The sequence below is a fragment of the Ursus maritimus genome, unplaced genomic scaffold (assembly GCF_017311325.1).
Source record: "Ursus maritimus isolate PB19 unplaced genomic scaffold, ASM1731132v1 scaffold_12, whole genome shotgun sequence".
In the NCBI taxonomy this organism is placed as follows: Eukaryota; Metazoa; Chordata; class Mammalia; order Carnivora; family Ursidae; genus Ursus; species Ursus maritimus.
Genome location: NW_024423564.1, coordinates 6662789 through 6690406, shown reverse-complemented (window position 1 = coordinate 6690406; position 27618 = coordinate 6662789). Strand labels below are relative to the sequence as shown.

Sequence of the window (27618 nt, the reverse complement as noted above, 5' to 3'; positions counted from 1 at the left end):
ATGACCTGAGCTGAAATCAAGAGTCAGATGCCTAACTGACTGAGCCACCCGGGCACCCCTGGAAATAGTTTTTGAAGGAAGTCCCAGTGAACTCTTCAATGAGAAGCTGATTTTAGATCCTCCAAATTACCTCTCTTTATGCCATCCTCAAAGAGCATAAAATGACCCCTCCTCCTTCTGTAAGGGGGGGGTGAACTTGAGTCAACACACTCTCGGCGCTACACCGTCAGGGGGGCTCTCTACTCTGCGCTCTTACCTAGGATAGGGATCACCATGTCTTCCAAAATGATGTCAAGGAGGGGATGTGGGGGGGGAGAGGGGACGGGGGAGGAAGGAAGAAACAGATTATTCTTGTCATGGAAACGCAGTGGACAGAAAACCCAGTGCATCAAATCGAAGAATGTTACGCATCGTAGCTGTCATACTACTGCTAATGACATTATTCAAGGTACTCATCTCAGCCTCTGAAAGCTCTTCCAATAATCAAAATACTTTTTGCAAATAGGAGTGTAATCTTAAGAAGCACATATGACCATAAATGAATGGGTTTAAGCTAAGGCAAAAAAACGCACTCACCATTTGTACAGAAGTGCATGAGCTCATGAATTGTAGCTAGACGTTTAGTGCTGTTCCATGGCGGGGGCAGAGGGAATTTAAGGAACTCCCACAGTGGCAACTTGGACTGCATCTCCTGCTCAATTTGAACTGGATCAAAATTCTTTTGGTCCTTATGAAAAAGAGTAACATGACAGAAGACATTAGAGTAAGCTGTCAAGTGCCTTATGCATATGGAGAAGGCAAAACCTGATACCTTCGCTCTCATTATTTGGAAACAGGGGAAATCAATGGTAATTGGGGAAGACAAACTGTTGGTATTTTGCTGAAGGTCAAAAAAGCTCGTTCTCACTTTGCCAGAGGTTCCCGGATTCTTCACTGGCTGTGACAAACTGTCCAAGTCTCGGATATATTCATCTCTCCCTTCCGAGATCCTTCTCTAGCTTCCACTAGTTTTTCACATTGGTAAGATATTTAAAGCAAATAACTGTAAGGTTTGAATGCAAATTTGGTGTACTCACAATCAATTACATGGTTAACGGGACCTTTATAACTAGACAAGTTTTCTTTGCTCCGTATGCACCTCTCTTTCCCGAGGTCTCACTCTACAAGCAGGTACCCATTTTGTATATTACTTTTACTTCCATTGGTAAAAGTAACTAACCACAATTTCTTCAATGAACAATTACAAATAGGCTTTCTTGCATCACTTCTCCTCGGGGTAACCCAGTTATTATTACCTTTAGAGCGTACTTCTTGTGGGCATGCGCATCGTGATAGTCCAATAGGAGAGGGCCTTTGGGCACTGCTGCGCTTTCATTTTCTTCTTTAGATAAGAATATTTCATGGAGATTCTATTCAAATTGAAATAGAGTGACTTAAAAAGAGAATCCATACTTTTTCAAAGTATGCAAGCTCTTTGGATATCTCATGCCATCTGACCTTTTTCTCCCTCTCTGTGAGACAGAGAGAGGGCAGGATGGACACAATGTGAGCTGCGATTCTGTGGTCCAGCCCATCTGCTCTAGGAGGCGGCTGCACCAGGCTGGGTGGGACAAGGTCTTCTTCAGTTGCCACAACCTGTTAAAATACACAGGTGGAAGGAGTCAGTTTAATGGTCGGCTCTTTACCGAAACTCACGTATTTCCATTGTTCTTGGTAAAAACAAGGCGGTTTCTATCAAAAAATGTACAGTGATGATACAAAGTGACAGCGATTACCAAAATAAAAGGGAAAATGTTTACAACCCATGCATTAAAGTAGATATAATTTTAATGTATGCATTAGGATAGATAACAGAAAACACAAATGGTAAACAGGAAAATTTACTGTGACAGAAATCAAAATAACAATATAATAATTTTTTTCTTAATGATTTGCTCCTTCTCTTAAAGAACTCGAAACCTCTCACATCTTTGGATCCAGGAAGTATTTACTGAGTGGCTACCCTATGCCAAGCACTGTATGGGGCATATTCTCGTATATTATCTCATTTAAGTATCACAGCAACATGGTGGAGTAGATATTATCTTAATTTTACAGAGGAAGAGTTAGGGTGACTGAGGTTAATGACTGGTGCAAGCCCAAGGCTACTGAGTGGGAGGAACTGGGGTTCAGGTCAAGTCCTCATTCTTTCTTCAAGAGAGTGATAGATGGTCAGATCAGTAAGGGGTAATAGTCGCCTTTATATGGGGAAACTGAGGTCTAGAAAGATTATGTGGCTTGTTCAATTTTACCTGGCAAACAAAACAAGTTGAAACGTAATCAAAGTAGGCACCTAATTTATAGTTTTTCTCTTCACCTTAATCCTGCAGCCATCCTCTGTGATTTCACATACTTTTACAGGGTTTCTCAACTTTAGACCTTAAGACATTTTGAATTAGACAGTTATTTGTCACGGGTTCTGTTCTGTGCAGTGGAGAATGTTCAGCAGTATCTCTGGCCTTGATTCATTTGATGCCAGTATCACCCCTCCAATTGTGACAACCAAAAATATCTCCAGACATTGCCAAATGTCCCCTGGGAGGAAAAATCGGCTGCTGTTGAAAACCACTGCTAGAGATGGGTAACAAAACAGCCTCCCATCCTTCACCTTTTGTCAACTCCTTACTTTCAAAAGAGCCACTCATATGTCCACTCTCTATCTCGGATCATCTCTTGGACCCACTCCAATCACAAAAGACCACTCAAAGCTGTTCTACCTCTGAAACGTTAAACTCTAATACCCTGTCTTGGAAAATCCTATTCCATTCCTCTTATATTTCAGTTTTTTTCCATCCCATTATTAAGCATTTTTTCAATCAGCATAATCTATTATTGGTTGTCTTCTATGTGTCAGGCATTGAGGTCATCGGCTGGTGCCTGAAATATAGCAGGTGGCTAATAAATGTTTGTTGCTTTGAGTTGAGTTGAATGAAATAAGAAAGACTAAGATAAATAAAGTGACAACACTGCAAGCTCTATAGGGCTTTTCAGCTTTTACAGATTTATTGACATAATAAAACCACTGGTCTTCCAGAAAGCTTATGGGGGTAATGAAAGGCAACTGTGAGTGTGCTTATCTAATTGGTTAGAAAACTAAAGCAGATATAAAAATGTATACTGAAGGCAAAAGAGATGGTAGAGTCTGAACAGGAATTTAAAATAAACATTTAAATATTCAGAGAGATAAAGGAATGTGTTACATCCATGCAATAAAGACAATGACAGGGAGTTGTAAAAAGAAATTGGAGAATTTATAAATTAAATACATTTATTGTTGAGAAAAAAAACTTCAATAGCAGACTGGACTCCACTGAAGAATGAATTAGTTGGAAGTTAAGCTGGAATTCCCCAAAAGATAAAACTAATAGAAAATGTAAAAGACAAGGAGGAAAAAACAGAAGTTCCACCATCCATCTAATACAAGGATAAATCAATAGAAAAAATAATATTTGAGGGTGTATTTAATTCAGCAAATACAGATTCAGCGTCTGCTGTAGGTTAGGTGTGGTTATGGTATGCTGGGCATAGAGCGGTGAACAAGGTTAGATTAAGTCCCTGCTTGCATGGAGCTTATATTCTAGTGAGAGGGGGAAGGTACGACACAAAGAAAATAAGTTATTTAAAGAAGAGTCATTGTTTATAAGAAAATAAAACCAAGTGCTGTGGTAAAGAGCACTTTGTGTTGTCAGGGGCTCCCTTTGGGTCAGGTGGGAGAAAGGCTAAGGAATGCCATTTCCACTGGGCACTGAATGAGAAGGAGTATCCACCAGGCAGACATGTAGGTGTGGAACTTTCTAGGAAAAGAAGTTGGAGTAAAAAGCTAAGGAGGAATTAAGTAGTGTAGTTGAGGAAAACCCAGAAGGCCTATGTAGATGATGAGTAGTAAGAGAGAGAGAGTGTGTGTGTGTGTGTGTGTGTGTGTGTGTGTGTGGTGAGGGGGGCAGGAGAAGAGATGGCAGATCAGCCCAGACCCATATTTTTAGGGTCTTCCAATGTAAGGAATTCTGATTTTATTCAGAATATAATCAGAAACCAGATTACAATCCTGTAGATTGTTAATAACAATGATAAAACAAAGCCCTACCTGGATATGGCCTTGTGTTATGAATTATGAAGAGAAAACTCTAATAGCTGCCAGAAAGAAAAAACAGATTACCTATAAAGAAAAAAGTATCAGATTGACATGAGATTTCTCAGCAACATTAGAAGAAAGAAGACAGCACAACAATGCCATCAAAATATTTTTTCACTCAGATAGACTAGGTTCTAAGGCAGTTTCTGACACTTACTACTCGGACAAGTTACTTAACCTTTTTATGCCTCAGTTTCCCTTATTTGTAAAATGGGGAACAAAAATAGTCTCTGCTTCATCGGGTTGTTCTAAGGATTAAATGAGTTAATTTATAACAATTCTTTTCAAACACGTATAGAAAACCCTGAGAACTGACCACGTACCTCAGGTCATACAGGAAGCTCAGGAAATTTAAAAAGATTTTTTACATGCAGACCATGTTAACTGACCATAATGCAATAAAAGTAGGAATTGACAATAAACAATGGAAATGAAAATAAAAGATTTAAAACTGAATAGACTGAAAGCATCAGGATGCAGCCAAAGAAATACTCAAAAGGAAATGCATAGCCTTAAGTAAAGCAAAAAGCATGAAAATAAATGAAGTAAGCTTTTGATTCAAATGAAATGAAAAATAAACTCAAAGAAATCAGCAAGAAGGAAATAATAAAGAGGAATGAAGAAATTAATTAAACAGAAAGTAGAAAGGAGTTTATCAATGAAGTAAAATGCTGGTTCTTTGAAAAGACCAATAAAATAGATATACCATTGACAACCATGATCAAGAAAAGAGCAGGGACAAATAAATAACATCAGTCATAACAAAGGAGCATAACCAGATGCCAAACAAATTTTAAAATGCATATAAGTGAATAAAGAACTTTATACGATATTGAAAGCACGAGTAAAATGGGCATATTTATTAAAAAATACTAATGACTAAAATTGGCCTCAGAAAGAGAAAAATCTGATTAAACCTACGAGTATAAAAGAAATTTTAAAGATAAAGACCATTAACCACCCATCCACCTGTCTACCTCCTCTTTCTTGTCCATTAAAATGACACCAGACACAGATGGTTTAAAGGATACGTCTACCGAAAGTTCAGGGAATGTGAGATCAATTGTTCCAGAGCATAGCAAAAGAAAGAGCATTAAAACAGATGATCAAAGTAAGCTTTCGTTTTATCTTAAGTGTTCTATAATCTTTGTAAAGGAGAATACACTCAGGGATTATGTGTGAGGTTTAAAACAGTTAACACCGAAACCAAAGAAATGAAGTGATGGACTCAAGGTTACCCACCTGGGAGAGAAGCCTCGGTGTGTACCCACCTACCTGTTCCAGCATACAATGCAGTATCAGGGGCACAGAGATGAATTCTTCTGGAATTGGATTCAGCAAGTCATTGTAGTATCTCATGTCTACTTCAGTTGTGAAGACAAAAGCTGCTGTAAAATATACAATACATCACTGCTCAGATAAGATGTGTTCTCCATTTCTTCCATCAAAATTTAATCCATAAATTCAAACTGTCACGGTGCACTAATGAAAGTGGGACGTGTAGGTGAAGGGGTGTTTGAAGGCAAGATGGAGGACAGTCAGTAGTCCTTAAAGCAACAGCTCACGGTGTTGGTTTTCGTGTTTCATACGTGCCTGATGGGGGCGCTTGTGGCTCCTCATTCTGTGTTTTCTTCTTGCCAGGGGTTGCAGCAACATGTTGTGATGCCTAAAAGTAGAAGAATTCCGAAGAGACGACTGAGATATCCAGCTGAGAGATGCTTTCATCAGACGCTGGTATTCTGGGGTCTGACAGGATTCTGAGATTGTAAGATTATGATCACATCACAGGTCATTGGCTAATATTAGGAGCAAATGAAAGGGTTTTGTCTGAAGAAGGGAAGAAGTTAGTGGGTATGGACCCTTCTCAGTTTTCCCTAACAGAGCCCATTGAGCCATGAAAGGTGTGGGGAGATGGGGCACTGGTCCCTGGGTAACTCAGAATCATACCATTCTCCCCTTTTGAGTCCTTCAGTGGTTCCCCTTCACCTTCCAGGTACAACCCAAACTCTTTAACTGAGCACCAAAGGACATCTGCTTCCATTCTCCAGAGGGAGTTCGTGTTGTTCTCCATTTTGCACGTACTACCTGGGAGTACAGACCTATCCTGTGGTCCTGTCTTGTGCCTTAATACTTCTTTCCTTTGACCTCATGTCTATGTATGCCCATCTTTGCCCCTTTCTTGAGAATACTTTTCTGTCCCTTCCTCCACTAGGCTTTCCTGTAGGCAATTCATAAGCAGCCTTCACCACATCACCCTGCTGGGTGATGCTCTCCTGACTCCTGCCTCTCCCCCACTGGTCCTTTCCAGGTCAGTTTAGGTGCCATATTTTAGTGTTTCCACTGCAGCCTGAGCTGACTGTTCTCACAGCACACATCATGCCATGTTGAAACCACTGTTGACATGACTGCCATCCTCTTTAAAAGTTAACTTCAATGGGGGGTGGGGGGCTGGGGGTGCATCTTGTTCATTATTGCCAGCACCTTGCATAAGGCTAGTACATGGTAGGTGCTAAATAAACACCATGATTAATTTATCAGTAGCCCTCTCCTTGTTCCAGGTGTGATTTATTGTGCCATGGACTGAAAATGGCTTCTTTCATCAACTCTCCATGTGGCAGGTAATTAGGAAGCTTCATATAAGCCCTGACCACATGGGTACCCTTTAATGCTGTGCCTGGGGGGGGGGGTCCCTTCTTGCTCCCACCCTCACTACCTAAATTCCAGCAGGCAGTATTTCCTTCCCACAAGTATTCATGTAATTTTTCCTTTGTGTGTTTTACAAATGTGAAAATCAACTTGTTCGGTTGATCATTCAGCCCACTAAAGACATTCCAGAAGTGCCTACCTCAGTAATTGACATGGCTTCCAAGATAGGTTTCTCATTAACCACTTGTGGGATATTGATGAGCTGCATACTTTCCAAATAGTGTTGGTGCTGCCTCTTCCAATCCAGGGTGTCATACATCAAACAGGCAATATTTTCAAAAATATCAGTACCCAATTCCAGCTACCAGTGAGAGAATTAATGACAGTTAGTTATTAGTGTTTTGTTGTTGGAATCAGATGTATGGTTTGTTTCTCTCTTAACAGCTAAACCAAGCACTTCCCCGACCACTGAATCCCAGCCATGGTGAGTGAGTCTTCATTTGTTGAACCCTTCTTGTCCATCTTGTTCACTACAACGCAGACTGTTCCCTTTGGAGGGTCGTATGGCTGCATAACAGTGTAAGAATCTAATTAATGCTTCAACTAAATGAAAAACACCCTGTTCATTAATTTCAGTAACGTGGCCTATATTCTATGTCTCAATTTCTAAAACAACATAATAGATAGATAATTTCAATAATCTCTTCTGTGCTACCTTCGGCAGAAAAAACCCCTAAGAAATAGATAATCTACTGCTTCTATATCTAATACCCACAAGTCTTATTATCTAGCAAACAAGTTGTCGATCCGATACCCCTATTACCTGGGCTTTCATTTCCAGAACTGGAAAAGTACTGTTACCACTAGGTCTGCCTGCCTGCAAGCAAAGAAGGGTTAAGTAGGCTTATCTTAGATCTGAGTTACAGAGTAAGGTAGGATGAGATAGCTTCTTGGGGAGGGGGGGGCAGTGAATCACAGTCTGGCAGGAGTCCAGGTAAGCGCGGAGCTCTGCCCATCTTCAAGGCATAGCTGCCAGTCTGGGCTTCACATGCCTACTCTAGGACTGAGCATTCTCCAGTTAAGCTTCAACCTGCTAGTCTTCTGCACAAATTCTGGCAGAGAAACATGTTTTTCTTTGTATTTATAAGAAATATGGTAGGACTTCTGCCCCTTCTGATCCCTTAGCTTAACTAGTTCATTCATTTTTAAATCAAACAGCAAATCACATGCTAAAAGCCAGAAAATTATTTCAGCAACTAAGGTCTTAACTTGAGATGTTGCAGATGTCTTACATGAGCAGTTAGCACTTCTTGATGGGCATTTATTTGATGTAAAGCTTTCGTTACCTTGGTTCAGCAGAAATATAGCCGTCTTGCTTGCAGACAAGGGTACTAATGCTTTCCTTCTTCCAGAGAAGAAGAGGACCCTTCGGCTGGCTTCTGCTTTGGCTATGAGGCCATTACCAACTTACATATATGGCTGAGCATGTGACATCATGTATCCACACCATGCATTTAGTCTATTTCTACGAGAAGTAGATTTATTACTTTTACGTTTCTCAGGTGATCTCAACTTTACTGTGAACTTTGTTCTTCAATATGAAACCCAAAGGCCTTTCTTTTCAAACCCAACTCCAAGACTGAACTGTTTTCAAGACTCTCTTATCCCATCATGCTCAATGCTGGGTTGTTCACCCACAAATCATAACTTATGATTGGGCTCTAAAAAAAAATACTGCAGTTGGACCCAGACCACAGCCCTGGCATAAAGAAGATATTCAATAAATACTTGCAAATTGATTGATAGGAGATCAGTGCGTCCAGGTGGGCAGCCCAGCCATAAGTGGTTGCCTAGACGACTGAATGTTTTCATTCCTGACTGTTACTTTTGTGACCCAACTAGATGCCCTCGATGTTAACTTTCTAGTTTGGAGGTCAAGACTATTTTACCATAACTAGTATTTCAACTGAGATGATAATATTTTTTCAACATAAAGTTTTCTGAACTTTAATCGCCATTTAAATTCTTCTAGTCTGTATTTTTAAAAAGTAATAGTCTTTAAAAATGGAGTGATTAAAATCTTCTAATGAGCACAAAATTGTGGACACTGGAGGAGGAAGCAGGGTGCTGGGAATGGTGCTGGGTCTTTTGAAGCTGCGATTATGTGCCTTGGTTTTATGACATCTATGTACTGAAGGTGCAGTGGAATGTACTCCACCTTGGACTCAACACATTTCAGCTCTTGTCAGTCCATGCCTGGGGGGTAAATAAAATACAAAGAAGAGACCCTTAGCTGGAGCAAGAGCAAAAGATACTTGGCCTGAGGCTGACTTAGAAGACTCTTCTTATTGCTTCCTCTGAATTATGGCTCAGGAATTATATGGCTGTGACCTCCTATGCCCTATTGAACCAAAACGTACGCAAGTTCTCGAGATGGTGTGACATGGAACAGTAAAGGACAGAGGGTAGTGCATTCTTTTCTGAACTCAGGTTGAGGAGGCAGAAGAGTGAAAGACAAGGCAGGAAAGATGAAGATATCTAGATGAAAGGGAGGAAAGAGGCCAAGCCAAGGGAGCTTGGAGTAACCACTTTTGCTTAGAACAAGCTCTGCCTTCGACCACAGCTTCTTTATGTTTAGCTTCTTTTCCACGTATAGGTCAAGGCTAATATTTATTCTTACTATTGGCAAGGCATCAGGCCTTCAGTGTTCTGTTTCTATATAGTGACATCTAATGCTTTATGTTGACAGTCTTAATAACTCAAACTGATCTGTATATTGTTACTTATTCAAATCCCGTCCATCCTTTAAGGTTCAAATCTGGGTCTCCCTCTCCTCAGAGTTTTCCTTACTTCATCACGTGCACATCCACCTCAAGGTTGTACAATCAGGGACTCCAGTCGTGAGAAATGTTCATGTTCCAACCCTGGAGCCTCTGTTTGTTGGAACAGGGGATCAACCAGACAGAGAGCTGAGAAGTTTTGTGTAACAGGGATGCCTGGATATCTTCCACAACATCCGTGAGAAGTAGTCACTCAACCTTCTCTTTAAAAACACCCTCGTGTATCAAATATTTGCTATTACTTTGTGGTGTATCCCATTTCTTCTTTTTTTGAATTAGTAGGAAATTTAGAGTGTGTTTCACATAACTGAGCACATAGGTATATGGCACCTTGAACACTGCTTCTCAGTTTCATGGTTTTGCTCATGCCTCTCTGTAAGATCCTCAGTAGCAGAGACCAGTAAATGCTCTCAGAAAATGCCTATTAATTGTGGGGGTGGGGCCAAGTCATCCTATTAGATAGGCCTTGCTGGCCAAATATATTAAAAATAATATTTTGGCAATAAAATTAAGGACCTAGAAAAACAATATTTTGAACTGATATATAAAAAAAAGAAAGACAATATAATTTGAAAACCTGTAAAATTTACTATTTTCACAATTAACATGTTATATATTAGGAGTCTGCCAAGAACATGGTTGTAGTATATATCAAAGTCTCATGCCACCAAATAAAGGATTACCATCTTTCATCTCCATCTCCACCTTATTCTTTGCCATTAATTCATACACTTAAAGCTAAAGAACCAGGCTATAACCATCACTGGGCATTCAGTCTTATCACTGTCTTGAAGACGAAGGAGTCTAGCACAAAGCTATGTATATAGTCAGTGCTCAACAAATGTCTGTGGAATGAATGAATATGATAAATGAAACTGCACTACCACATGTCCAAACCACCCTCACAAATCCATGTACTAACCATCATCTCGCTGTCTGCCCAATCGGAAGGAAAGTTTTCTGCCTTGACCATGTATTCAAGTCGAGCAACATCAAAGAGATTTGTCTCAGGTTTCTCATTATTCAGGATTGGTTCCAGGTACTTCCAGAAAATTTCAAGTTCTCTTATGGCATTCTCTTTCTTCAGTTTCTCAGCCTCTATGTCTAATTATAGCAACATGTTAATACAACAAAATGAGAATGTTGAATTTCTTCCCACTTTAAGTGGATATGGTCAGTTATATGCATTGCAATATGTCTGTGCCGTAGCAGAAAAGGCAAACGAAGAAATATAATTTTGAGAAGGTTTTGAGCTTGGGTTATACAATTATGAAACCAGAGGATTTTACTTTCAAAATTGATATTAAACTTGAGCTTATCCCACCTCTTCATTTTACTCTTGAGGCCTAGAAACATTATGATAAGTTCACACATTTGTGGAGTTAAATGTGTTCGATATTTCCATTACCCTTAGATTGCATCTATGTGGAGCAGTTTTTCTGCGAAATCATTTTTTGACCATCTCAGTATGTTTGCTTCATAATTGGTTAGAAATGCTGCTGATCCAATTCTCCTCCCCACGTGGCTAAAAATAGACCAGATCAATGATTGATGCTTCAGTTAACCTTTGGTCACATCCAAATAGATACAGGCTTCTCTGGGCCTTTATGTTCTGACTAAAATCATGACAGTTCCAATAAAGTTACACATGATGTTTTGCCTAAAATATTAATTTTTATTATACCTATAACTAAATGGGTTCTACTACTAAGACCTCATGGTTCTATTATGAAGTCTATTTTTCTGTGACTTTATTTCTATATATTAAATATTTTTTATAGAGAGGCTATGCACTTATGGGACATATTCTCACTGGCTTCAATAATAAGCTATTTAATATTACAATGATTCTTTGAGATAGGAGCAGCTGGGTTTGAGTCTCAATTCTTTTAGTTAATAGCTGCCTCTAGGCTGTGAGTTCTTTTGGTAAAATGGAAAAGCAGATCTTCCTTGACTTACAGTGGGGATGGGGTTATACTCCAATAAATGCATTATAAGTTGAATATTTGTTTTTTTTTTAATTATGTTCAGTGAGCCAGCATATGGTACATCATAAGTTTTTGTTGTAGTGTTCAATGATTCGTTAGTTGCATATAACACCCAGTGCTCCTCCCAACATGTGCCCTCCTTAATACCCATGAAAGTGATAAAGTACACCTAACTTACTGAGCATCATAGCTTAGCCTAGCCTACCTCAAATATGCTCAGAACATTTACCTTAGCCTACAATTGGGCAAAATCGTCTAACACAAAGCCTATTCTATAATAAAGGGTTATTTACATACCTCATGTAATTTATTGAACATGGTACTAGAAGCGAGAAACAGAAAGTCTATGTGGGTACAGAATGTCGTCAGTGTATTGGTAGTTTTCCTTCGTGATTGTGTGGGTGGCTTGGGAGCTGCCACCATCCAGAATCACAAGAGAGGATCATACAGCACGTTTTTAGTCCAGGAAAAAATCAAAATTCAAACTTCAAAGTATGGCTTCTACTGAACGTGTATCTTTTTCATACCATTGTAAAGTCGAAAAATTAAGTCCAACCATCATGAGTTGGGGACTGTCTGTAATAAAACACACTTCCGTGGATGGCAGTGGAAACTGCATAAATCAATGCACTTAAAACCCTTAGCCCTGAGCCTAGTCCCAAGGCATCTGCCCAATAAATGGTAGCTTTTACTTGCATCAGTGGTAGTAATTTCTAACTTGGAAGAGCCAATTTTTTTTAAAGATTTTGTTTATTTATTTGAGAGTGAGCGAGAGAGAGAGAGTGAGCGCGCACACATGAGCAGGAGAAGGGGCAGAGGGAGAAGCAGACTGCCCACTGAGCAGGGAGCCTGATGTGGGGCTCAATCCGAGGACCCTGGGGTCATGACCTGAGCCAAAGGAAGACGCTTAACCGACTGAGCCACCCAGGTGCACCCTGGAACAGCAAGTTTTTAAAATTCAGTGTTCTAGAAATTGAGATGTAGTTGTGTAGATTACAAAACACTTGTGCAAATGATATTATTAATAAATAACAATAAAAGCAACAGCATATGACAGAAAAACTTGAACTTCCAGATCACACAGGCTTACATAGGATCCCTGTTCTGTCACCTAAAGTACATAGTAACTTTCAGTTCCCTTCCCACAGTGGCATTCTAGCACAACTCCCTTGGATGAAGACCCTGTGGTCCCAAATGGCTGAATGGTAGCCATGGCTACCTAGTCTAAAGCTCGGAAGATAGAGTGCCCTCTCCGATTCATCTCAATAAGCCAGAAGCAAAGCAGAGCAAGAATCCAAGGCTGTGACCTCCCTTGGGCCACGTGGTGACTGTGGCTCCTGGAAGAACACATTATCTACAGTTGATCTATCCAGCCCACACATTAGGTAAAAGTTATGGGTTAAATGTTCCTGAGAAATGTAGTTAGATAACCAAGTCTTCTGACCCATAGCCCAGGTTCTCTGGGGCTACACAGGGATATAAACAGAGTATGATTTTAATTTGCAAAATTTACAGCACCTGGCTAGTGCAAGCAGAATAAAGAGCAAATCAAAGTCTTAAAAGGATTTAATAACGAATGTATTGTGTGACTATTTTTTGGACAGAAAATTCTATCTGTACTTCACAGACAGTGGATAATATTGAAAGATTCAGTAAGTCGTGTAGCAGACTGCATACCTTCTGGCTGAAGAAGAACTTCCTGCTGCTGGCTAACTGCTGCCAGGTGTGTCTGCAGAGGTTCATAATTCTCTGAAGATATTTTAATCACGCTGCTGATGGGAATGCCAAGCTCAGTCATAATCGCTAATAGCTGAGGATTGTTGAAGCCCACAACTATAATGTAATGCTGGGCACCATCATCTGGCTCATCGTCTGTTCAAAATACCACAAAGAAGAGCAGCCGTCATTTTAAAAGAGAACAGGTTGCACTCAGCCAGTTAGATGGCTACATACATTATGCATGCGTTTATAATACCTCTGGTTCGCCAAAAACAGTCCACTTGGCTGGAATGCAAGCATGTTGACTGGTTTTCATTATTACCCTTCCAGTAAGAAGGCTGTGGCCATTTTACAAAATATTAAATCACTTTTGTAAATGAGATATAGTCATAATAGAAGGACAAACATACATGGGGCCTGTGCTCATGGAAAATGTGTGCTTGGGTTTTTGTAAAAAGAAGAAAGCTTAGGCTGTGAATTTTTTTTTTTTTTTTTGGTTCAATCTCTTTTGAGCAACATCTGGCTTTACTCCTGAATTACGAGTAGCTGCAGCTTTTTGTGGTATTTTATAAGTAGAGGTGTTTACAGGAGAGGGAAATATCGAATATGGACGTGCCCCCTACCAAAGTATTCTGTGTATTTACGTCCATAGGTGTGAATGCTAAGTGTGGGTTATGGAGCAATGATATATTTCTTGCATTAAATTTTAAAAATATATATTGTGCACTTTTCTAAAATGTTTCCCCCCTCTACTTAGCCCTGGTTACACTGTTTTATTAATGTTAAAACATAAGTTTCTCCTAGACTGTGAGATTCAGAGAGGTAAAAATAATTGTGGTACTTTCACAGTCACGCTGGGTAGTACACGAAAACGTTAAATCCCACAATAGCCCATTAAGATAAACTTACAAATAATGCAATATGCCCAAACTTTAAATTTTTAAGTAAGAATTTTTCTTCTATCCCTAAACAAATGTGTGTTGATATTGCCTATGGAAACCATAATATCATGGCTTCTAAGTCTTGTGGATTTACAGCGGAGTCCAAGTGACAAGGGGTGTGAGGGCCTGCCATCTCATTTATTTATTTATTTTTAAAGATTTTATTTTATTTATTTGACAGAGATAGAGACAGCCAGCGAGAGAGGGAACACAAGCAGGGGGAGTGGGAGAGGAAGAAGCAGGCTCCTAGTGGAGGAGCCTGATGTGGGGCTCGATCCCAGAACGCCGGGATCACACCCTGAGCTGAAGGCAGACGCTTAACTGCTGTGCCACCCAGGTGCCCCCTGCCATCTCATTTAAATGGGATGCAAATAATAACAGGAAGCTCCATTTGGGTTCATGGGTAGGTGGCAATGAATTACTCACAAGCTGCACAGGTTAAACCAGTTTTACATCAAAAATCAAAAATGAAGGAAATTCTAGTTGCTCTAAGAGAAGCTAATAGTGGGAGAAGCTGAGGTCAGGTCAGGAAGCCGCGTGCTCTGTGTGAGTCTCAAAGTAACTGGTCTGATTTTAGCACCACCGTATTTCACTCATTACAACAATCACTTTCTAGTTTGCCTCATAATTATGTCTGAGTTTTTAAAATGTTCTGAACAAGGTAGTAAGCTATGTGGTGGCAAAATCAGCTCGTTATTTCATCCTTCATTTGCGTTATGAAAACGTGTCCGCAGCAAGACACGAGCTAAATAAATATTTGCTGAAAACATAAATGAATTGCAGAAAGCACTATTTTCCTATTAGGGTGTCATGGGTGGTATGTGATTTCTGATTTTATAAAGAGAGAAAAGCCTGGGAAAGATAAAGCATCATTACTGAAATGATTTCTCAAGTTGCTTTGTAGATTGGAAGGCAGGAAGTGAAAGGTAACCCACAGGAAGAGCATCTCACTGACCAATGTAATGTTTAGTGTCATCGTCTTCTCCCCTCCGTTTTAACTGCGTGGTCTTTTTCACTGTTGTGTTTGCCTCAGGCTGATCTTTTCCCTTTCCTTTGGCAACCTTGGTACTTGAGGTCTTCTTCTCCTTGGGAGATTTTGCTTTCCCTTTATCCTTTTCTATCTTGAATCTATCTTCTATTACCTGGAAAGAGAGAATACTTTTTCTCCAAATCATATGGTGAGCAAGCAACAGCTTTTCTACTGTTGGGTGAATTAATTCTTTATTTCGTTCAATTGCTTGTTTACACATTTATTTTTCAAGTAGTCATTCTTCAAGCTGGGATAGTGGAGATCCCAGGTTGGGCCCAAGGTGTGATAAAGCACAACCACGCGTGAGGACTGAGGGGTGGGTGCTAGGAGACCTTTTACACAAGTGAATTTCTAGAAGAGAATTCATCCTAAAGGAGACTCAAGTATGGGCCTATAAACTACCTTAGTTGTTGGGGGAGGGTGAGTGGGGGATTCTGAGTACCTTGTGATGGCTGGAACTTAGGTTTATCTTGCATCCTAACCCTGGGGAGTGTCAGTCTGAGTATTAGAGAGAGGTTGGCTTGTTCATTAAAAACAAAACAAAAGTTTTAAAAAGACCAAAAAAGTGGTGCAGCCACTCTGGAAAACAGTATGAAGGTTTCTCAAAAAGTTTAAAATAGAGCTGCCCTACGACCCAGTAATTACACTATGAGGTATTTATTCAAAGAATACGAACATAGTGATTCAAAGGGGCATGTGAACTCCAATGCTTATAGGAGCAATGTCCACAGTAGCCCAAATATGGAAAAAGCCCAGATGTCTGCCAACAGATGAATGGATGAAGATGAGGTGGCATATATGTGTGTGTGTGTGTGTGTGTGTGTATATAAACTGATGGATATTATATAATGATGGAATATATACATAATGATGGAATATTACTCAGCCATCAAAAAGAATGAAATCTTGCCATTTGCAATGACATGGATGGAACTAGAGGGTATTATGCTAAATGAAATACATCAGTCAAAGAAAGACAAAAACCATATGATTTCACTCATATATGGAATTTAAGAAACAAATCAGATGAACATAAGGGAAGGGAAGGAAAAAGAAACAAGATGAAAATTGAGAGAGAGGCAAACCATAAGAGATGCTGAACTCTAGGAAACAAATTGAGGACTGCTAGAAGGGAGGTGGCTGGGGGAAAGGGGTAACAGGGTGATGGGCATTAAGGAGGGCACTTGATATAATGAGCACTGGGTGTTATATGCCACTGACGAATCAATAAATTCTACTTCTGAAACTAATTTTAAAAAGTAAAAAAAAAAAAAAGCAAAGAATAGTTTTCTCTAAAATCTCCTTGATAAAGTTTTTCAAAGTTTTAGTGTATTAACAAGTTTCAAAGGTTAATAGATTCTTTGGGGAACCTAACATTGACAAATTATTTTTATTATAATGCTACTTAAAAATGTATAGACATAATCAATGGTTGCTATTTGATACATTCAAAGATGGGATCAACACAAAACATCAGCTGGCAGAGCAAACTCTTTACACATTGTTCTGGAGCATATTTAGACTGCCATATACCATGTAAAGACCTAATTTTCCCACCTTTTTTTTTTCTTTTCAAAGAATTGCTGAAACCTTTGTGCATTATTTCATAATGTAATTACACTTTCAATGCGTTTGTTTATAAATACAAATAGATTGTGTTCATTAAAATTATGTGGGACGTACTGGAGCATAAGGTGGCCATACAGAAGATCCAGAATATGCTTCTATTATTTGCTTTTTCTATACTCCACACAATTGGAACAACAACAACAAAATTATTGTAGCAACACCTGGGCTCTGTGTTTTCCTGAGATCAAGAAATCAAATTTGAAAAATTCCATTCTAGTACATTAGAGACAAGGAGAGTAGAAGATATGTTGCTTTGGCACCCAGCTAACAGAATGTAACACAGAAGGGGAGAGAAGCATTTCTCTACTTCATGTGTCTTCTGGATGTTGAGGGCTCCAGAGGACAGTTTAGCTTTGGCACCCGGAAGAAGTGTCAGAGGTACCTATGGATTCTCCATGAGGCCCTAGCACCTGTGGCTCTAGTGGTGGGGAAACTCTGTCTCCTCAGCAGCAGTGGAAAGCATCAGGGAAGGTTGCCGATGTCACCACTAGCCCTGGGTGGAGGCAGCAAGGAGTGTACAAGGTAAGGGGCAGAGGTCTGAAAAGCCCCAGCATTTCTCTTTGCACCAGATATAAACTGGTGCATGAACTACAGCTGGGCTTCTCCCCTCGAGCTCCGAGCCTACTGGGGAAGAAAGAGGCAAAAAAGCACATACACAAACTGGCAAAAATATAACTACAAAATTTCAAGACTTTTAGGAAGGATAAAACCCAAAGATAGGCACACAATTGAGGAAACCTCTCTAATGAGTTGGTGATGGAGGGCGTCTCTGAGGAGGTGACATATGAATGAAAACCTGAAAGATGAGGAGTCATCTGTGGGAGAAGCAAGGAAGACAGAGTGTGTGCACGAAGGCCCGGAGTCATAAAGGAGGTAGGTATGTTCAAGGGACTGACAAGACATGAGGATAGCAGGAGAATGATGGGCAAGGGAAAGAGTAGCCCAAGCTGACGTGGGGGAGGCAGGGCATGGGACGGGTCTTTGGAGGTAGGGCTAACAAGTTTATATGTTATCAAAAATGTAATGGGAAGACCATAAAGAGTTTTAAGTGGAGAAGTACTATGCTTTTGCAAGACAATAAGCAAGAAGACTGGAAAGGAAACTCTCTAGTAATGGTCCAGAAAAGACCTAACAGTGACTCAGATTACAGAGATAGAGAAGTTGGGGTGAGAAATGACTTTTACTTAAGGTGAGCAGACGGACTCTTCAGAGACCATGTTAACTTTGAGATGCCAAGAAATGTCGGGAGGCAGTCAAGTACACACATTCTCTTCTGAGAAGAGAGATTTGGCTGGAGTTACAAAATCGGATGTGGGTCACATATAGTGATTAATTGACTGGAAGAGAGGCAATGCCCTGGGAAGATGTCAGTGGATGAGTGCATTACAGGGGCATATGAGGTCCAGTTAGGAGATGTGTTCACTGTCTGATGGAAAGGCCCAGTAGAGAGGGAGACGCTGAAGATAGCAGGGAGATTAAAGTCCTTGAGGAGGTAAGATGGAAACAGATCAAGAGAATGTGTCCATTTCCTTTGCTGGGAGGAAAGAGCATTTCTCAGTTTAATAAGAGGATCAAGAAGGGGGACGGCTGAGTGTGGGTTCAAGAAAGAGAGAGGTCTTCATGGTGTTAAAAGAATGTTTCAGTTTTTTCAAGTGAAGAATGAGGCACAGTTATTGGCTGAGTACAGGCAGGTACTAGGTAAGAGGATTTGAACAGAGACGGTAACATGAGTCATGTCAGAAAATGGGAGGGCAAGCTTAGTGAAGAAATATGGTAGAACTCTCTGCCAGTGTTGAGAGCTTATTGGAAATTTTGAGATTGTTAATTTAAAATGAAACCAGAGCACAAATCAGTGCCCCTGAGTCCAATTAGCTTGGAGGCATTGGCAGACTCATGCAGGCGCTCAAACAGCCACACTGGGATCATGGTAAATCCACTGAAGTGAACACTCTGGGTAGCTCCTTGGTGGACAGCTAGCCTTGTCACAAAGAAGTCCTAACTCTGATATCAAAAGCTTCCAGAAACTTCCACAGCTGTGATTTTAAATAAAATCTCAGGGTGATCTTTAGGATGGAAAAGGAGAAACTGTTTCAGATTAAATTGTTCTCAAGTTCATCCAGAAGAATAAACATGGATATATTCATACATACATTCACTTATTCTATCTTTCCAAAAAAATACTGCCAAGTATGGAGGGAGTTTAAAACTAGTTTTTTTATTCTTTTCCTGATACGACAGTACAAGGGCCCTCTGGCCCTGCTGGCTCTCCTAGGTGGGGTATGAGCACCTGTGCAGGGTTGAGGTTCTATGATGTAAGGAACTCCCTGAGCCCTTTCTTCTGTAAGGTTTCTTGGGACCCCAGAGAGAGCAGGGCTGATCACAACCAAGATGTAAAATTAGCAGTAAATTACAGAGACTCAGCTCTGTAGTATGATAGGTGCTTTCCAGACATCATCATTTTCATTTGTTCTCACAATGCAACCTGAAAAATGGGTAGTTTTGTTCACGTTGTATAAGTGACAAATCAGAGTTTGCCCTCAGACACTCCGCCATAGTAGAAACACAAGCAGGTTTGACCTCAAAGCCTAAACTCATTAATTTCTCTGGTCCTGTTAGTCTCAGTCTTTGATATCTTCCTACCTTCTTTCCCAGGCCTTCTGGCCTCTTTCTACTCTGTCTTTCCAGGGGCTAAATACTACTACTTGCTGGATGCTTTTTTGTTTCTCCATAGCTTCACCTCCCTGACCTCTTCTTCCTGTGGAGTGGCCTCTTCTTTTTCTCTATTTCTTTTTGCTTTTGCGTTCCCTTGTTGGCAAAGCTTGGTTGACCAGAGAAAAGCACCTTTTAAACACATTTCCATGGACACTGAAATTATCAATATTCATAAAAGTACCTTAAAAATACCGATAAATCCTGGTTCATTTAAGTAGCTTTTTTAAATTATAAAGATAATAATTACTGAAAAATATGAAAGCATATAGAGAGCTGACAAAAAACCACCAGAGAAGACGAGTGAAGAAGATCTTTTAGTGCGTTCTTTCAAATGATTCATCTTTTTAACATCATTGTTACGGTTCTCTCTACACAATTTAGTGTTCTGCATTTTCTGTTTAACAATGATGTTATCTTCAATGGGTAGAATTTCAAGAAGATTGCATAGTAATTTATGTAAAGAATGTCCTAGGTAGAGCGACTATGTATGTACTTTCCTGGTGCAGAGACATCATACCATAGAGAACAGAAGCAAATGGAAGTACCTAGGTTCTTCTGGGCGCCATATCCAGGCAGAGAGATCCTTGGTGCATTTCTGAACATGGTGCCCTACCCAGTGCCTTTGGCTGTCCCGTGTCTGACTCTAGTTGTGGTCCACCACTTCTCCTATATTCCATCTGTTCCTCACGCCTCCAAGCCTCCACACTTGAACTGAACCAGGGCAGTCCCTTTGTCCCTGAGGTTCTTGACAATGATGACTGTTTGGCCCCTAGAATTCTACTTTGGTCAAAAAGTGACACATCCTTTTCTACCAAGCCCCAATCATAGCGAAATCACCTTCTGTCTTCTTCCCTCCCCTCTATTCTCCCATGTCGGAAATAAGCCCCTCCTTCTATGAGTTTATGTCTTGAGGTTTGGAGATGGGGGGTGGCAGAGAGTGAACCAGACTAACTGAGCATTCACCAAATTTGACCCCTTCCTAAATCATAAACTAAAATTTGTTCACACCAACTTTTCTTCTGGCCTTTCCTGCTTCCGGGTAGTGCAGCATGCATGTTCCCCTTCTGTGGTCATCTGCACAAAACTTAACTCGGGGGATCTTGCCAATTCAAGACAAAAATTTAGCAGGGGTGTATCCAAAAAGCCCGTCTTTCCACCGTGTTTGGGGAACACATGTTCCCAAGCATATGAAGGCAGAGTCAAGTACATTTTCTTTAAAATGCACTGCTACAAAAATCATCTGGATGCCCCTACTGTGAGAAGGCTGTGGCTAGGCACAGAGATTTCTTACCCAGTTAAGCTACATAGCAGACGTAGGGCTCTTGTTTTAGCCACAACCAAAAGAAGTATTAGCATGTCACATACTTAGTTGAGTATCCAATGACACCTAGAATCCTCAGTCTTGTTATTCTCACTTTAAAAAGGGAAAAATACAGAATTCCCCCTCTCTCTAACAAGGCAACCTAGTTATTTGACACTTCAGAAGACTTTAGATTGTACTTTATTTTCTAAATGGCTCTTGATGTCAACATTCAAATGCTTTCAAATACCTTCAGAAACCTTGGTGGGTATTCATTATGTTATCACACTAAAAGGGAGGCAAATAGTAAAAGTCAGTGGAACTGCGGGTGAATAGCTCTACTTCATCGTTTTCTTGTAGCTAACAGCGCATCTGCATATTTGTGTAGTACTTTGTGATATCACATATCTTCTATCATAAGATTCCCACAGTAGTATTATTAAGGGTATAGATAAGGAAACATGTTCATGGCGGTTAAGTAACTAAGTCACTCCATTATTATGTGGCTTATGAGAAACCATATCTGTCTTCTGAATGTTACTTCAGTTCTCTTTCAAGATTACTCTGTCTCACAAATGATCTATTGTTATGGTCACAGATGATAAGAGGACAATAGATGGGCTGAAAGAAATGTATGCATCAAATATGGTTGAGAGACAGTAGATTAAACAATATTAAACAGATTTATTTTGTTTAATAACTCCTCCATCTTTAATAAATTAATGCACTGTTAATCTCCAAGAGTTGTGCATAATACACAGTGGTTTTGAAGTTCATTTGACCGGGGCAGGGGGGAGGATTTTTTTTTTTTTTAAAGATTTTATTTATTTATTTGACAGAGAGACAGCCAGCCAGATAGGGAACACAAGCAGGGGGAGTGGGAGAGGAAGAAGCAGGCTTCCAGCGGAGGAGCCTGATGTGGGGCTCGATCCCATAATAACGGGATCACGCCCTGAGCCAAAGGCAGATGCTTAATGACTGCGCTACTGAGGTGCCCCGGATTTTTTTTTTTTAATGAAAAACTGGGTCTAAACGCTTCTAGAACCTACTTTGGAAACACAGGTTATGGGAACATTTTGAGGCTCCATTTCTCCATTTCTATAAACCAATGCTAGGGAAATTATCCAAAATATGAAGAATTCTATACTATAAAGGTGTTGATAACAACATAGCTTATTATTAAAAATATGGAAATAACTGAAATGTTTAACAATAGAGGAATAGTTGAGATAATTATGGTAGTCATAGAATATCCTATAACCAACAATAATGATAGATGTGGATGTTGAGGTAATGAATAAAATTATGATACATTTTAATTTACAATGGTAATGTAAAGAAACAAATTCACAGAAAGAAACAAAGGAAACATCTGAGAATGTTAACATTAATTGTAATGGCGTTATGGCATTATGAACATGTTGTTTTCCCTTTTCTATATTTTCTATTTATTCCTTCCCCTCTGCTTTCCTCCCTGCTCCCCTGCCAAACAGAAATATGATGTACGCAGTTGAGTTAGGGGCTCGCTTTTCTAGACAGCTGCCGTTGTGTAGAAAATGTAAGTCTAGGTATGTTGTGGGTTCACTTGACCCAATGATGCAATCTTCAGAACCCTGCAGAACATCCTGCGTGCCATATTGCCGTCTTCAGGTGCCATTCCTAATTCACAGAATCAAAACATGGCCATGACTGTGGTTGGTGATGGTAAGGGAGTGGGTCTGATGTCTGTCTGCTGTCTCTCTCCTACAAGGTTCTATGTGATTCAGAGGCTTTAGCAGTGGATCAGCCAGTCTAGTTCCTACCTCAACATTCAGAAGGGCAGAGAGAAGGGTGAGGTTGTTCGGAATAATCTCAGGAAGTCTAGTTCTAAGAGATATCCCCAAAGACCAGGTGATTTTTGGGCAGGGGGAACGGGACCAGAAATGAAGCCAGAATTCCCTTGGGAACCAGTGGTTGCTTAGCTCTGTGGACTTTGTCTTTGGAGAGCTTTGTTCCTTTCCTTGACTCATCTTCACACTTTCCCTCAGGATGTTGTATGCAACGTAATTAGTGGGACCAGATGGCTGATGGTAGATCACTGAGCAAAGCCCTGCGTCCTACAGGGAAACATCTCTGGGCAAGCACTCTACTGATTGTGAGCCAAGAGTGCCATTGTGCATAACTATTGAGACACATTCGGATGGCGTCTGTACAGTGGTTAGTAACATGATCTTTAGTGTCCGGCAGTTCTGGATGTGATTCCCAGCTACACCTCTGAGCAGCTATTTAACCTTGGGAAAGTTGCTTAACTTTTCACACCTTTAGTTTCCCCATCTGCAAATCAAGAATAATACTCTGTACCTCATAAAGTCATTTGAAAGATTAAATGATATAACATGTGTAAAGAGCTTAGTATAATGCCAAAGAGTCAATAACGGTAGCTAAATGTGATCCTTAGCTGTTGTGACGGTAGCTATTTGTACTTAAAAATACTACTCTATTTTAAATCTGGGTGTTTCTTTATATTTTTTCCTCAAGTCCGTAAAAAAAGTTTTTGTTAATTAAAAGCATCCCAATTAGGAAAACACTTCTCTTCTACCGATCAGTTAGCTAGGGAGTCTTTTTATTATTTACCGTGAGTTGCTGAATTTTTGTAGCTCTTTAGATCCAACGGTTTTGTTGGTAGTATCCTCATTTTGATAATCCAGCTTCAAAGAATTCCATCTAGTCAGTGAGGCAAGTTGTTCCTTTCCTGAAACCACACGGGTCCCTCTAAACTGAGTTCCTGCTCTTCCTCTGCTTGATTTCTTAAAATAGTTTTTGAAGATTTTAACCACAACTGAATCAAAACTAACCAGCCCATAATTTCCTTGTATGTCCCTATGGCCTTTCTTTTAAAACAAAACACACACACACAAATGGCATTACATTGGCTGGTTTCCAGTATTTTGGGGTTTCAACTGGAGTAAGCTCTAAAATGTCTGTGAAAGTTACCCTAATTTCTCTTCGTCCCGTCTTCGGAGCCGGCTCTGGGCTGTTTGTGGCTTCAGCAAGATGTCTTACTACATTGACGTACTTTTAATTTGGGGTTGTTTTAAGAAAAGTTTACCAATACCATCTCTGCATAGTTCTTGACTGCAGACCTTCCTTCTCTCCAATTCTAGTACTTTGGAAAATAAGGCAACATGTACTAAGTATATGAGCCAGAAAGAAACAGCACTGCTCTGCTTTTGCATAAAAGGTAGGCTCAAAATATCCAAGAAACTATGGACTAATTATTTGAATTCACAAATTAAAAGCACAGTTAGAATATATTTGAATCTTTTCCTAAAACCTATGCAAATTTTCTGAACTGGACTCAGAGGCATAGGAAGACTAGATTTAATTTGGCTGATTATTTAAATGGTTAATTTTTTTTGTATTATAGCCATTTTTCATCTCTTTTTTTATGATTAAGCATTTCCTTTTAGTTGAATTCTTAATATATTTTAAATATATTCACAATAAAGTGCTTTGGCTTTAAATAAATGTTTAAATTAATATATAATGTGGAAATTGGAGTGAAACATAAAAATGTGAACAACGTTATAATATTCAGATAATGACTACATTAAAACATGGATCAGAATAGAAACAGTAATTTATTTTAAAATTATAATGAACAATATATATGTGCCTAGTATGTCATTTCTCTAAATATTTGTTTCAATAAATGTTAATAATGAACAACAGACTGACAATGATAGAACTAAAAATGCAGAATAAATGTTATGATAATGATGTGTGCAAGGAAAAGTCATTTCTAAACAAAACACTCTCATTCAGATTTTAAGATATAACAAAATCTAATTTGGGATTAATGGTATGAAAGAGTCATTCAGAATTTCTGAAATTCTAAAATATATTTATAGCAATACAATATGTTTTCTTCAGGTATATTTGGAAGGAACCAATAAGGTGTTTCCAAATAGATCAGTTTTCAAATATTTCCAACTTAATTGTAATTATAGGCAGGCATTGATTTGCCTTTCAGAAATTCATGTGCTAAAGGCTTCAAAACTGTTCCTCTAAAAAATATCTTCGCTTATATTATTTTTTATAATATTAATTAGCCAGCAAACTTTCCTCAAGGACAAAGCAAATGTAATTGTAAGCAGAGCCCACACTAATGTGCTACAGATTATTACAATCAGTAGAATCTAAAATAATGATATTTTTACTGTATTTGGCAACTGGAGCTCTATTATTCACCATTTATTTTTCTTTTTCACCACATATTTTTTAAAAAAAATTTTGGTTGATTAGAACAGGATCGAACATATAATGATCCATTTGTTTCACTGGGGATAAAGGACAGGGACCTAATTATATTAAGTTATTATTGTCCACATCTTCTCCCTAGTCTTTTCAGTAATTACCTGCTATGGAAATTTTTTAAGCCTTCATTTTTAAAAATATACTTCTGAAAATTCAGCAAAGGAGATGCAAAACACAATTTGGGTTGCACAGTTGTAGGCAACATAATTAACATTTGAAAGAAAACATCTACATACATTTCAGGTTGCTGTTAAAAAGCTGAAGAGACAGTCACTCTCCTTGTAGGAGTCTCAGAATCCCATCCTGGGTTCAGGAAAGAGGAAGAAATTGGGTCAAGCCCTCTTTTCTCTTTCGCATTTTCTAATCCACAGCATGGGTCAGTTTTCCATACTTTATACTTATTTTACTTTCTGCCAAACTCATTGGCTGACAAGCATTAACCTCAATTGTTCTAACTGACTGGTTAGGTGATGTTGTTGAAATGAACAGAGATTATATCATCCCTCAAACCACTCTCTTCTTCTTGCCTTTACTATGAGTATTTTCTGGAGAGTACTCCATTCCAATCAGTTTTCATCAATTTACTTAGCACTTACTCGTATGGTTGCAACTGAGAGATTTGGGGCTGGTGTTTTGGGAGCCCAATCTAAGGAAGACATCAAATTAGACTATGTAATTGTTGGCTCTTGATTGCTCGGAGTTCTCGTAGGCATCTATTACATATATATACGTATATATAAATCTAAAATTCAAGCCCCAATTCCTCTGGACTTTTGAATTTTCAGAAAATAAACTAAAATTATTTCCATAGCTTCAGAATCTCGGAACTGTAGTGCTATAGTTCACCTTTCAAAGAAATGCTGAGCAAAATCACTGCAGAAATATTTTTTTATTGTCGTTAGCTTTAAAAACTTTTCCTGAGCTGCCAGGATATTCCATGTACTTTAAAATTCGTGAACTGAAATCTAAAACTTATTCCTATTACAAACAATAGCTGACCTGAAATAGTTGGCAAATAGGAAAACTGATACTCTGTAGCGTGTTAGGTATATTTGCCGGTGCTGTGGGAAAGCACAGAGCAAACAGAAGATGCAGAGATTTTCACAGGATTCACAGTCTACTTTTTATAATTCAGATTCCCATGTGACATGGGAATTTAAAAAGGCAAGAAAAGATGTTTCCATACTAGTTTCAAATTTTCCGATTTTTCTTCTGCCAAGTCTTCATGTCCCCGAATATTTCTTAAGGTACAAATCTCCTGCACATGATGAAAAGAGCTTCGATAGATGGAAAACTAGACCATCATTTGTGTTCGTATGAGTAGAGTTTTCCCCAGGAACGATACGTGCCACCCTAGTGAGATGTTATATGGGGAATCTCTCTGAAAAACATACAGCCCTCTACTGCACATCTAAGGTGGCATTATTATTTTGTCCTACAATTATCCTGTCAAGAGTCCAATTCAAATAGGAAACCTAGATTTGGGGGTCTTGCAAAGGTGAGGAAGGTATTGCTAGAACGTGTTCCCTTTTCTCTTTCTTCTTCCATGAGCTGATTTTGCCACTTCCACTGAGGGGCATAAAGAAACAGCTTACATGGAAATCCATTTCATATACACATGGGCACACACACACTTTACACATGTACAAACAGAAGCATTTGGCTTTCCAAAAACATTTCAGCATGACTGGGAAAATAAGAAAAACCTCATATTTTGAGTAATGATAATAACAAATGGGTTTGAACCTGGGATCGTTTTGCTAAAGGTATTTTAGACTTTTTTTTTCGGATGAAAATATGAATCTTTGGAAAACACACAGATTGATTTCCATCGGCAAATGAAAAATCTACATGTGAAGAAACAATCAGGCGTGTGATATGGGAGTAGAAGTGATGGATTGTTGCTGAAATATTCAGATTATGATGAAGGCACAGACGTAGCCCGCTAGTTTAATAGGAACTCCTACTGATAAAATATTTTAAAAAGTCAGAGCCCGACTTTGTAGGTTTTTTTCACATGACATTGACTTCTCCTGACTCTGTCTCTCCTTGATTCCCTTCTTTGCTACTAGCATGGAAATAGACTAAGAAAACAACCTCAGGCACATGCTCTGACTGTTGTCCTATTTCTGCACAAGGGAATTTATTTTTACTGGGTCTGCCTTTGAGAAAACAGAATTTGTCCAATGGATCTTTGGATGGCCTTTTCCCTGTCGTCGAGGCGACAGCTGAATGTGCCAGGTAACACTTAATGGAAGGCTTATGAAGAGAGGAAGTGACCTGGAGAAACCTGGCTCCATTTTCTCCCCTGTTTGCCCTCTTTAGAAGACCCACCACCATACAGTA

At 39.3% G+C, this 27618-nt stretch overlaps 1 protein-coding gene across 1 annotated transcript in view; it reads right to left on the bottom strand.

The window, feature by feature from the left end:
• SPAG17 (sperm associated antigen 17) overlaps positions 1-27618 on the bottom strand; it is a 214253-nt gene that overhangs the window by 119020 nt on the left and 67615 nt on the right. The window contains exons 5-13 of the mRNA XM_008706365.2: positions 15261-15447; positions 13323-13517; positions 10580-10761; positions 7017-7178; positions 5765-5837; positions 5447-5559; positions 1498-1635; positions 1296-1409; positions 577-727 (exon numbers count right to left, since the gene is read on the bottom strand). Of these exons, the coding sequence (XP_008704587.2) occupies positions 577-727; positions 1296-1409; positions 1498-1635; positions 5447-5559; positions 5765-5837; positions 7017-7178; positions 10580-10761; positions 13323-13517; positions 15261-15447 (1315 nt within the window). The remainder of the gene's footprint in view (positions 1-576; positions 728-1295; positions 1410-1497; positions 1636-5446; positions 5560-5764; positions 5838-7016; positions 7179-10579; positions 10762-13322; positions 13518-15260; positions 15448-27618) is intronic.